At 39.1% G+C, this 12,683-nt stretch overlaps 1 protein-coding gene across 1 annotated transcript; it reads right to left on the bottom strand.

Annotated features, from left to right (window-relative positions):
• Positions 1-9,278: 9,278 nt before the first annotated feature.
• On the bottom strand, positions 9,279-11,754 carry LOC149843928 (pentatricopeptide repeat-containing protein At2g30100, chloroplastic-like). Its single transcript, XM_090000170.1, has one exon. The coding sequence runs from the start codon at positions 11,545-11,547 to the stop codon at positions 9,973-9,975; it is 1,575 nt and encodes a 524-aa protein (XP_089856296.1). The 5' UTR covers positions 11,548-11,754; the 3' UTR covers positions 9,279-9,972.
• Positions 11,755-12,683: the final 929 nt, after the last annotated feature.

Below are 12,683 nucleotides of genomic sequence, written 5' to 3'. Positions count from 1 at the left end.
GTGAGCTAACATGAACCCCAATGCACGCACAAAGGTGCAGCTCGGCATATAGAAGTGCAAGGAAATGAAGGGATGCGAAAGTTCTAAAGTGTTGTCGGGCTTAGTTAACATTAAAAGTCAGCCAGAACTGTAAGCATCAAACATGCTGAAGAGGATGTGCCTAGGAGATAACAAGCTGTTTGGAGAGGTTGCTGAAATATTTTCCTGACTGCCCTCCAGTGGCATTACAATGAGATAGAACAATTATTACAGCTACCAATGAAACTGCAAAGGAGGGATACATTAGAGGGATACTATTATGCAAACCACAAGATATAGAGAAGACACAAGATTTATGTGGTTCAACACTCAGGTCTATACCCACGGGCAGAAGGAGCAAAAACTCCACTAGCAAGATGCGAGGAAATACAAAGGCGAGATACAAAGCTCTCAAAACCCTAATCCCCAATATACCCGAACCCCTCATACCCAACTCTCAAAGGAGGCGGCTATATATATGACGAAAGGCATAAAACCTTAGCCAATACAAAAGAAAAATTGCAAAACTAGACAAGTTCATACCGCAGGGGCTCCATCCCCACACCCCTGGAGAGGTTTGTGCTGGGATCCAATCTCAGGCCACAATCTTGGGCCTAACGGCCTGATCCCTCCGCTACCACCACAAACCTCATTGAAAATTCCCATTGTACAGTCACCAAAATATTTTCGGAGTGGGTCCAAAATTCAAGACACCCACAACAGATACATTAAGTTCAACAACATTGCTGGTTGGGTGAGCAATTTATGGAAACCCAATAATCTAGAAGCTCACCTGCATAATTTAGGCCATGGATTAAGAGGGTCCAACATACACTGCTTCTAATTTCTAAACATATAATACAATGCACAAATCATATTGCAGAACTTTGCTAAGATTTCTTTCCAACATTTCTCAGCTTTGTTTTGAAATTACTCAAATTATCTGAAGTTTAAGGAAACTTTTCTCATTTAGGGGAAAAAACAAAAACTCAAACTTATTGGTCATTTGGACCAGATTTTTAAACATAGTCAAAATACTTCATGTTTACAAGGAGAATTTTACTTGCTATAATTTGAGAAGTTCCGAAGACTTCGATAGATTGGAATTCAAATTATAGGGGCATATCCAAAAGTTTCAGAGGTGATATAGGCACTCCAAAAACTTAAATTTCAGGGCACAAAATAATTTCTTTTGATGTTTAGAAAAGTAATGTTCTTTCCTTTCAAGTTCAGATAAATTTATATTGGGGAAATTAATCATATTTTCAATGTAGATACGGAGAAATATCTTTGACAAACATCGTATAAGGAAGAAGGCATCAAAGGAAATGTAGGGTTTTCATCAAGAAATTGACAACTGTGGTTGACATTAGAGCAGCAGAGACGCGGCTGGCGATAAAGAAAGAGGCATATCAAACTCTTTCTTGTTGTGGCTTTCTTCTTCTTGTTCTACTCTATGCTCTCAAATATTTTTAATTATAGAACCATTATGAACTACAAAAAGCACCCTTGGACATTATTCATACTCTACACAAGGTAATAATCAGGAGATGAAAAGCCCTCATCTTCTTGTTTCATATGCAGAGACAGAAACAAATAAAAAGAGTAGAAGTAGCCCCTTAGTGTGATGATGGACACTCAAGTGTTGCTCAAAAGTCAAAACTACAGAAATAGGAAGGGGTCAGGGATTGACTCATCAAGAGAGATGAAAACAAGACCATATAGAGAAAAATAGAGGACAGTAAGCATGACAAATAAGCAAACGAGAGAGAGAGGATACAAAAAGGCAAAGGGGAACAAAAATATGACAAAACAAGCCCCTAATTTTACAAGAATGCATTATTGGCATAGAAATATGCTCTATCAAAACTTGAAAAAGAAAATAGATGCTCACATTATAGGAGCCAGAACAAATGAATTTACTTAAATAGAAGCCTTCGTGTACATGAATGATTTATTATACTTAAGGTGCCTCTTTATTGATGGCACCTAAAGACAACTCAAAATTTGTGGCCTGTTTTCCTGACAGATGTTCAAAGTGTTTTTTTACTGTTGATCACGTAATCGATATAATTCCTATGATGGACCTGGTAGAGGACCCTGGACGCCCCATAATTTTTATCGCCATCAAAACTGGTTATATTTTTTCTCAAACTAGTTAAATCCCATACTTTTGGAAATTCTCACTATTAACCTTTGAAGATTGACCAGTCAGTGCCTGCAACTGTCCTGTAATCATACTATGTTTGAATGTGTGGACAAGCAAGTAATTAACAAAGCAAACTTTGAGGGCTGATGGGTTTCCTCTAGGGCTCTTGTAGACAGGTCAGTAGCCAAGCAGGGGCTAGCAAACAAGTGGATTGAGCAGAACTTGGCCTGTTTCTGCTTAGCTCATTTAGGCTCAATGTCAACTTGAACTCAGGCTTGGGCTTGGACTCAGGCCCAAGCTTGCCATGAGATTGGGCTCGTCTTGCCGTGGACTTAAAACAAGCACTTATTTTTTATTTTTTATTTTCAAAAACAAATTGTCATGATGAGGAATTGAACCTAACACCTCCCCTGTATCAACCATGCACCCCAGCCCACTACTCCATAGAGTAGTAACTAATAATGTGTACTCAAAAAACTATTAGAATATGGATCGGATATGGATCCAGTAGAGATTCCATATCCGATACAGCTTCTTATACATGTATGTGTAATATGTTATACTTGTACAGGGCAGTTTTGTCCATGTAATTTATTTGTAACCCTATTAATCTTAATGAAGGATTAGTGCAGCCATTAAGCAATAGTGTGGCTGCCGATTCTCAGAAAAACCGAGTTCTCTCTCCTCTCTCTCCCCTCTCTCTCTCACCGATTCTTTGATCCTTTTAGCAGTTTTATCATGGTACCAGAGCGAGCAGCATTACTCGACGTAAAAGGATCTCCGTAAGGGACGTGCTCGCCTCCAGCCAAGTTCGAGTGCTTCAGCCAAGACCTTCAACCGAGTTCTCCTCCTCGTCTTCAGCCAAGTCCAAGTTCTCCAGCCGCGATCTCCTCTAAACAGGTCGAGTTCCATGTTCTCCTGTCTCACGCTCTTCTTGTTTCACGCTTTCCTTATTTCACGTTCTCCCAGCCAAGGTCTCTTCTAAACAGGCCGAGTTCCCTGTTATCCTTGTGTCACGTTTTCCCAGCAGAGCCATCTTCAAAAAGGCCGAGTTCTTAAGCCGAGATTTTCACGTGAATCTTGTAAGGTCTTCTGTTCTCACGCCACGCATCTCGTCTGATCTAGATCACGCCTGTTTCTTTTAGATCGCGCCTGTTTCTTTCCTTGCCCTTTCTCATTTCACGCGATCTTTCTGGTCACGTGAACCTCATCTGTCCTCATTTCCCAGATCTGGTTGAATCAGATCTGTTGTGCCCCAAACAGACCTACTGTAGTCTTTCTATTCGTTTGCTCAAATTCCATTGTCTTCCTAATCTTCTCAAACACATAAAAGTTGAGTTCTAGTCTTACATCCACATCTGTTTTCCTAATCTTTCTCTTACCTGATTACTTAAAGTCCTGTCGTGTCATACTTCATTTTGCTGAGTTCTGTCATACAGCTGCAGCTTTAGGATATCAATCCAATTTCTGTCATAAGGTTGTTTTTGTCACAAATCTGCAAATGGATAATTCAGTCAACTCGGGCCTTTCCTCCAATTTCCTTGGGCAGCTAGTTTCTGAAAAACTGAGTACAAACAATTATTTGACTTGGAAACGGCAAATTATTTCCTTCATCCGAAGCCAAGACCTTTAAGGTCACCTGGATGGCTCTATTCCAATGCCTCCAGAGTTTATCACACAAAAAGCGAAAGAAGATGGAGGTTTACCAAACATTATTCGTAACCCTACTTTTGTTACTTGGGTGAAGCGCGATCAGGCTCTAGTTGCGTACATCACTTCCACATTGTCACAAGAAGTATTAGTTTTTATTCCTGATGATTGCACGGCTAAAGTCTTGTGGGAGACTCTAGCTCAGACCTACTCTCAGATATCAGAGGCTAAGGTGTTGTTTCTCAAGTGTGAATTTCAGCTTTTAAGAAAAAGGACAACGACCATTATTGAAATTTTAAATCAAGTCAAAAGCATCACAGATCAATTAGCCATTATTGGATATCCAGTGTCAGATAAAGAAAAGGTGCAACAGACATTGAGTGCTCTGGAATCAGAGTATCATATTCTTGTGACCTCTTTATTGTGTTTGCCGACGTTACCTAGTTTTGAAGATTTGCGTGCTAAACTGTTCCAGTACGAGATGTCCTTGAAAAGGATTTCTGATGCCCCAGCAGAGCAATCATCTATGCATGATGTTCTTGCCACAGGAGTGACTGCTGATCGTGCACGAGGAGGGCGTGGCAGAGGCAGGGGAACACAAATCCAAGGTGGACGTGGTTTGCTGCCTACACCAAATGTCACTCTCAACTCGTCAAGGAATGTTCTCACATGCTACCAGTGCAACAAACGTGGCCACATCAAAGTCAATTGCTGGTTCAATCCTCAAAACCGCAATAGAATACAAAACAATAGAAATGTTGTCACATCAGGATCTGCGGGTACCTTTCGGGTCAGTGATGACGCTAAGGATCTTCTCTGGTCTGCTATGGCTAACTTGAACCTGAAACAGAATGATGATGGAATATGGTATGTAGACTCAGGGGCAGCAGCTCATGTCACTGGCAATGCAGGTAAGTTCTCTACTTTGATCCCCTATTTTGGTAAATCTAATATTGTAACTGGAGATGGGACTCACCACCCTATTTCAAACGTAGGCAATGTTCTCATCCCTTTGTCTGAATCTCCATCCATTCCTTTATCTAATGTTGTTCATGCACCAAATATAAAGAAAAATATCGTCTTTGTTTCTAAGCTTGTTGATTCTACAAATTCTTCTGTTGAATTCACTCCTACTTTTGTCTTTGTCAAGGACCTTCAAACGAAGAAGATGTTCGCTAAAGTAGAGCAACGTGGAAACATGTATATCTTTAATGAAGATCTAGCCTCCAGTGTTTTGAAGCCTCCCAAGTCCGATCACACCTCTAGAAGTATTCTAAGTATATCCCAATGTAATAAGTCAGAACTTTGGCATTCCCGTCTTGGTCATTGTAGTCAAGTCTTTATTGAAAAACTAGTGTCCAATGGATTTCTTCCAGAGTCTGTTTCTTCTTCGTTGAAGAATAAAATGTGTTCCAGTTGTCACGTCTGCAAAAGTCATGTACTTCCTTTTCATCAAATAAATAAAAGAGCCTCCATGCCTTTTAAGATAATATGTCCTGATGTTTGGGGCCCAGCCCCTAATCCTTCCTCTTCTGGAAGTAAATATTATGTATCCTTTATTGACAGTTTCTCTCGCTTTACCTGGATATTCTTTATGAAACACAAATCAGAGGTTTTTCTCATTTTTCATCGTTTTCATGCCTACGTTAAAACCCAATTATCTCAAAACATTCAAATTCTCCAATGTGATGGAGGTGGTGAGTATTCCTCCAAAGAATTTTTAGATTTTCTCCAAGATAATGGGATACATCGTAGAGTTTCTTGCCCGTACACTCCACAGCAAAATGGAATTGTTGAACGTAAGCACAGACACATTGTGGAAAGTGCAATGAGCATGATGCATGGTTCTAATATGCCTATTAGTCTTTGGACAGAAGCTTTTCATACTGCCACTCATGTGATAAATCATCTTCCTATGCCTATTCTTGAAAATCAGTTTCCCTATTATGTTTCTTTGGTATACATCCTGATTATGATGAGTTACGAGTTTTTGGATGCACCTGTTATGTACACATTAATAGATCCATGAGAACTAAATTTCAAGACAAAGCCTCTATATGTCAGTTTGTAGGTTATGCAGATGAACACAAGGGTTACAGGTGCTATAATGCTGCCAATAGAAGGATCAGAATTTCCAGAAATGTTGTTTTTGATGAAAATAGTTTTCTGGGGAATAAAGCAGATCACAATCGTGAACATATTGACACCAATGATAATTGGTATGATCCATGGCTCAGTGCTGAACTTATTTCACAGGCTTGGGATTATGCTACTTTGGCTCCTGAAAGCACAAATGATGAGACGGTTTCAGACGAGGCATCCAAAACAGAATGTCTATACCAGGAGACCCAAAGAGCGAACAGATGTTCCTGCTGGAGAACACGTGGCATTGTCAAATAACAGACAGGCACCAAGAAGATCAGGCAGGATAAGGCATCCCATTGAAAAGTGGGTGAGTTATGATAGTTTTTCAATGGATTTTCAAGTTTTCTATCCAAGATTGAAAAACACGAAGAACCACTTGGTTTTTGTCAAGCCATTCATTCTAACAAATGGATTAAAGTGATGAATGAGGAAATCGAGGCACTTCATGAGTGTCAAACATGGGAGATAGTTGGACGTCCTCCAGATAAAAATGTTGTTGGCTCAAAATGGGTTTATAAGATTAAATATAAACCGGATGGTAGCATTAAACGATACAAAGCACGTCTTGTTGCCAAAGATTTTACTCAAGAATATGGTCAAGATTATGAGGAAACCTTTATCCCAGTGGTGAAAATGAGAACTATTCGTATTATTCTTGGCCTGGCAATTGAACATCGGTGGACTTTTAGTCAGCTTGATGTTAAAAATGCATTCCTGCATGAGGATTTAAAGGAAGAAGTCTACATGAAGCAGCCTCAAGGTTATGCCGAAGAAGACCCAAAGGAATATGTATGCAAATTAACCAGAGCATTGTATGGATTAAAGCAAGCGTCCAGATCATGGTTTGAAAGTTTTTCCTTAGAAATTCAAAACCACGGTTTCATCCGTTCCCAACTAGATCATTCTCTATTCATATACAAGGATAGTACCACTGTGGTTTTCTTACTTATATATGTTGATGATATCATGATCACTGGCAATGCCCTTGACCACATTCAGCAAATTAAGGTGCTACTAAGTATGTGGTTCAAGATGAAAGATCTTGGAGAACTGAGATATTTTCTTGGTGTAGAGGTGGACAGACAGGATGGAAAAATGTCATTAACTCAACATAAATACACTCTTGATCTTCTGGCCAAAGCAGGAATGAAAGATTGCAAACCTCTGCCTACACCCAGTGTTGTCAATCAAAAGCTCAACATTTATGACGGTGAGTTGTATTCTGATGCGAGCAAGTATCGCAGTATAGTGAGCATATTACAGTGCCTCACTTTTACCAGACCAGACATCGTATATTCTGTAAATCAAGTATCTCAGTTCATGTATGAACAAAAAACTGGTCACATGGATGCCGTCAAACGAATTCTTCGTTATCTAAAAAGCACGGTGGGTGATGGACTCATATATGTTCAGTCTTCATGGGGGACATCAAAACATGATATATTGGCATACACAGATGCAGACAGGGCAAGGGACCCAGATGAAAGGAGATCTGTTTCAGGATACTGTGTTTTTATTGGAAAAAATCTTATCTCATGGAGTAGCAGAAAACAGAAGGTTGTGGCAAGATCTAGCACAGAGGCAGAGTATAGATCTATGGCAGCTGCCACAACTGAGGTAACCTGGATTAGGCATCTACTTACAAAAATGGGAGAGAATGTCTCAAGTTCGACTCTTATGTGTGATAATAGAAGTGCCATACAAATTGCAATCAACCCTGTTCATCAGGGTCGGACTAAGCATATTGAGATTGACCAACATTTCATCAGACAAAAGATAACAGACAAAGAGATTGAACCAGTTTATGTGTCTTCAGAAGACCAAGTCGCTGATGCGTTCACAAAAAGTCTCACAAGTAAGCGTTTCTAGTATCTGAAAAACAAGTTGCACATGGTTTACTCCCATGCACAACTTGAGGTTCCATATCCGATACAGCTTCTTATACGTGTATGTGTAATATGTTATACTTGTACAGGCCAGTTTTGTCCATGTAATTTATTTGTAACCCTATTAATCTTAATGAAGGATTAGTGCAGCCATTAAGCAATAGAGTGTGGCTGCCGATTCTTAGAAAAACCGAGTTCTCTCTCCTCTCTCTCCCCTCTCTCTCTCTCACCGATTCTTTGATCCTTTTAGCAATTTTATCAAATACACATACATATGTGTGTTCACATGTGTGCGATTATTTGGATTAAACAATATAATTTTCTCAAAAAGATAAAAGAGTTAGAATTAGAATGGAAAAAATACATGTTAAAATGGTGTCAAATTTGTAATATATTGAAAACAAGCAAATTAGCAATACATTTTTTGAAAGGAGAAAGCAAGCAACATATTCAAAATAAATAAACCAAAAATGGGAACACCCTTATTTTTAAAATTATGGGCTATTCATATTTTATTTTTCAAGCTTAAACAACATAAAAAGAACATCCAAACATGATTAAAAATATTGAAAGCAAACATAAATAGATAAGCAGATATTCTAAATACATCTAGACACAACCCTAATATCAAAGGCATCAAGTCATGAGTCACTAGATACTAAAACCTTGCTGATAACTCATTTTCTCAGTGATTTTTGAATAAAAAATATCTTCAATACAAAAGTGTGACCCGAACTTAACCATACTTCCTAAACAGTTCTCAGCAAGGAGAATGATTCAGGGGATGCCAGAGCAAAGCAAAATATGTTGAACCCTGCACCTAACAGCTCTCAGCATGGAGAGTGATTCTGGGGATGCAATCATGCAAAGAGACAAAAGATGTTGAACCCTGCACCTAACAGCTCTCAGCATGGAGAGTGATTCAGGGGATGCAATCGTGCAAACAGATCTTCATTGTGTGTGTGTGTGTGTTCAAGTGCATTTGACTGCCAGAGCAAAAGATGTTGAACCCTGCACCTAACAGCTCTCAGCATGGAGAGTGATTCAGGGGATGCAATCATGCAAAGAGACCTTTCATTTACCAGAGATCAGCAATTCATTACTACACTAACAAAGCAACTAAAGCAATTAAGTGAAAACAGTTGCTAAGCATCTGAAATGAAGACTAGCACACGAAGTAACTCATGTATGAATTGTAAAATATGAAAGATGAATAGCGAAATGTCATGAATGCCACAACATAATCAACCTTTCCATAGTTCAAAGGAAAAAAAGCTTTCCATAGTATAAAATTTCATGCTAATAACAAGCATCAAAATAGCAATCCTTAAGAAGTAAATTGGACAGTCAATTAATATGCCTAGAAGATTCATACAGCAAACTGAATTCAGGTTACATAATCCATTAGAGCATACACCAACAACAATCAATAAACATAAAAATCATTTTATTCATGAATATATTTCCAACATGAGTGCTCACGGACAGTTCAAGGTGACATAGAACGTTTGATCGGAACCCTTCCAGATTATACACCTACAACAATATACATAAATGATTACATACAAGGGGGGAGGTTTACAGCTTGGGAGGATTCAGTTCTTTGCTGCGCATTTTATGGAAATGCAGAGTGTTCCAACTCATGATGGAGACATTCCAAATCCTCAAATTTCACAGCCATCATTCATTCCTTTTGGTAGTTCCAGGTAAGGAATCAAATCCAGTACCCCTCAATTAACATAGAGTGAATCTGCTAATCCAGCTAACATAACTGATCCCTCATGCAACCATCTCTGCAGCACTGACTTGTTTGCATATTGATACTGTATACCAGGTGATTGAAACATGAGATGAAAGTCATTGCTATTCTGCTATATCCTCCATCAGATACCACTTGAAGTGGCTCCTATCAAAACTCCAAATCCTCCTCCTCAAGTGTTTTTATTTCTTTCACTAAAAGTTCACCACGCCATTACTTACAAGGAACTATATAAGTACATAGGTACATAGAGCAAATGCCCATAAGGAAACTTTGTTGCTGTGAGACCTGCACAATTGTTGGCAGCCTGCCAGCCTCTTCAAAACCAACAGCTTAAAATGACCACTTTTATCATCATATATGCATCACAGCATTCTCATTATCCAAAGCTTAGATGCATTTATGTGCAGATATATAAGGCATGGTCCAATCAACTCTTCATCAGACAGACGCTTACAAATATCAAGATAAAGTTCAATGTTCCCAAAATTTTGCAAGGATTTTCTAAGGCCCTGCAACACAACAGCTATGTCCATATATTCAGGATGTAAACCATGATTGAGCATGGCTATTAAAGTTCTTGAAGCATCATCAAAGTGGCCACCTTTGATGTAACCACGCAACAGCCATGACAAAGTTCTTTTTCTATTACTAGGAGACATACCCATAGTTTCCATTCCCGCTAGCAACCGTCGTACAGCATCCATGTTCCTTTGGGATGCACAAACAGCTAAAACAATGCCATATAGCTCTCTTTCAGGCTCTTTACCAGCTAATTTCATTTTCCATAAATGATGCTCAGCCTCAAGGCCTCGACCAGCACAAGCATACAATGCAAGTAGCTTTTCATGAACCATTGCATCAAATTCAGATAAGTTTTCCTGAATAGCCCAAGAAGATAGTCGCTCTGCATAAGTTAGAAGTTCTGACTGATACTTTTCTATGAGTGCAATGTTTTCCACATCAAAATCAGCGATAACACTATCATTCTGTAGTTTCCTGAGCTTCCTTAGCGACTTGGAGAACTCATTCTGCTCTTTCACAAGTGCTGTCAATGCAATCAAATAGCTGTAAATCTCCGGTTTCATCCCACATTCCCTAAACTCAACCACCAACTTCACTGCTCCCAGATAATCTCCGTCGGCCATCATTTTCCAAGCAAGGTAACCAATAGGGCCCTGCTTGCTACTGTTGCCGAAGAACGAGCTCAGACCATGCTCGAGAACGTGCTTCACAAACGCCACGGCTTCTGTTTTTCTTCCTCCGTCCCAGTACAATGAGATAACCTTCTCAACCATGCTGAATTCCGGATTCAGCCCAACACAATCCATCTCCTTCAAAAGATCAACAACTTGCGAAACATGGCAATCATCTTCGATCAACTTATTCACCCAGTTGCACATAATGGACACCATGAGCTCCATCGTCTCCTTATCCACTCGATTCTCCTTCCGAAGGAAATCAAAAACCTCGAGAGCGCACCACGAGTCCCTCCCTTCCTGAGAGAAATACACCAACACCAACTGGAACTCGCGAGCGGAGAGCTTATCGTTCATCTCCTCGAGTATGTCTGCGGGCTCGCGGACCATCCTCTCCAATTCCTCAATCGTTTCGAAAAACCCATCACTAATTCCTTCCTTCCCGTCGCTCAGATGCAATTCATCCAATTCGAAGACGTGGGCCTCGCTCTGTTTCCCCTCTGCCCTCAATCTGAATTTCCCCACATCGTCTCCTCCAGGGAAAACGAAACCCCGGTATCGACAACGACGGGAGATTCCTCCGGAAACGGAAATCGTAGAAGTACTAAAACAAATTCTTCTACTTTGCCGAAACCCACCTTGGGGAAAAGGATTCCAGGAGAGGGACAAAAGGGGTTTGGGGGGAAAGGATGGGTTGAAACAACGAAATTCTATGAAAACAACGCGATTAGCGATTGCCATCTTTTGGATTCTCAACCAAACGAAAGAAGAAACGATGGTGGCGTCGATACATAAGCCAAAAGCATGATGGTGGATGATCGAATAGCAGAAAACCAGAGGAAAAACTTACAGATAAGAGATCCTAGGAGGGAAACGACGATCACCCACGACCTCCATTCTGAAGGAGCAGAAGACAAACACCGAAGCGTACGCGTAAGCGTAAGCCTGGGCGTTGGTAGGGGAAAAATAGACTCGAGTGGACTCTTTGCTTCAATGGTACTTGATTAGTTTATCTCAAACCGTGAAAGCGAAGTTGAGGGCAAAGCGCAAGACACGTTTTTCTCAACAAAACTGAAAGCCAAAAAAATCAAACTATTTTCATATGGGAAACGTTTTCTACCCTAGCGGGTTAAATCTCCTTAGTAATTTTTTTTCACATTCTTACATATACGGTCGTTTGTTTCATTCTCATTCTCATGTAAAAAAAAGGCTTTACATAAGAATGAGCATAAATTTCTAAAAAATCTTGCAAGCTCAGCTTTCTCATGTGAAAGCTTTCATAAAAGTGAAGGTATGAAAATGTTTACACATAAAAAATGAAGGTGGTGGAAAAAAACGAGTTGTATCAGCATGACACATCCACCATAATGATTTGGCACATGTTTCATTCATAGTGGGAAAGGATTTCCTCAGGGTTGTCAGCTAAGCACTTTCTCATGTAAGTTATATAAAACAAATGAGGCCTAAAGTTTTTTGACATATATGATAGATTTTATAAAAGTTAATATACTAAATTTTTAATTCTCAAAAACTTATATTTTAACATTAAAATATAATTCAATTGATTTATATTATTTCTGTCATGAACACATCCATATTGTCAGATTTGGTCAACACAATCTTTAAGGATGAGTATAGTTAGCAAAACTCTGTTTAACATACATTCCTTTCAATAAAACTTTAAAAATGAAAAAACAATTGAAACTCCCTCTTTATCAAAAAAGGGCAAAAAAATAAGTTCATTTGAGTGAAGCATTCAGAACATCAATATTTATATGTAAACAAAATATTTTAAAAACAAAATTCTATTAAGTCTTCAATTAAATTGGATTTGGATCTGGATCATAATGATTCTTGAATTTGAATCTCATTCTTCC

Source organism: Nuphar pumila, chromosome 3 (genome assembly GCF_984573655.1).
Source record: "Nuphar pumila chromosome 3, dmNupPumi1.hap1.1, whole genome shotgun sequence".
Lineage (NCBI taxonomy): Eukaryota > Viridiplantae > Streptophyta > Magnoliopsida > Nymphaeales > Nymphaeaceae > Nuphar > Nuphar pumila.
Note: the sequence above shows the minus strand (reverse complement) of the source record. Positions and strands in the feature narration are given on the sequence as shown.

Coding starts and splice junctions, on each gene's coding strand:
- LOC149843928 (XM_090000170.1), bottom strand. CDS start 11,547: ATGGCAATCGCTAATCGCGTTGTTTTCATAGAATTTCGTTGTTTCAAC.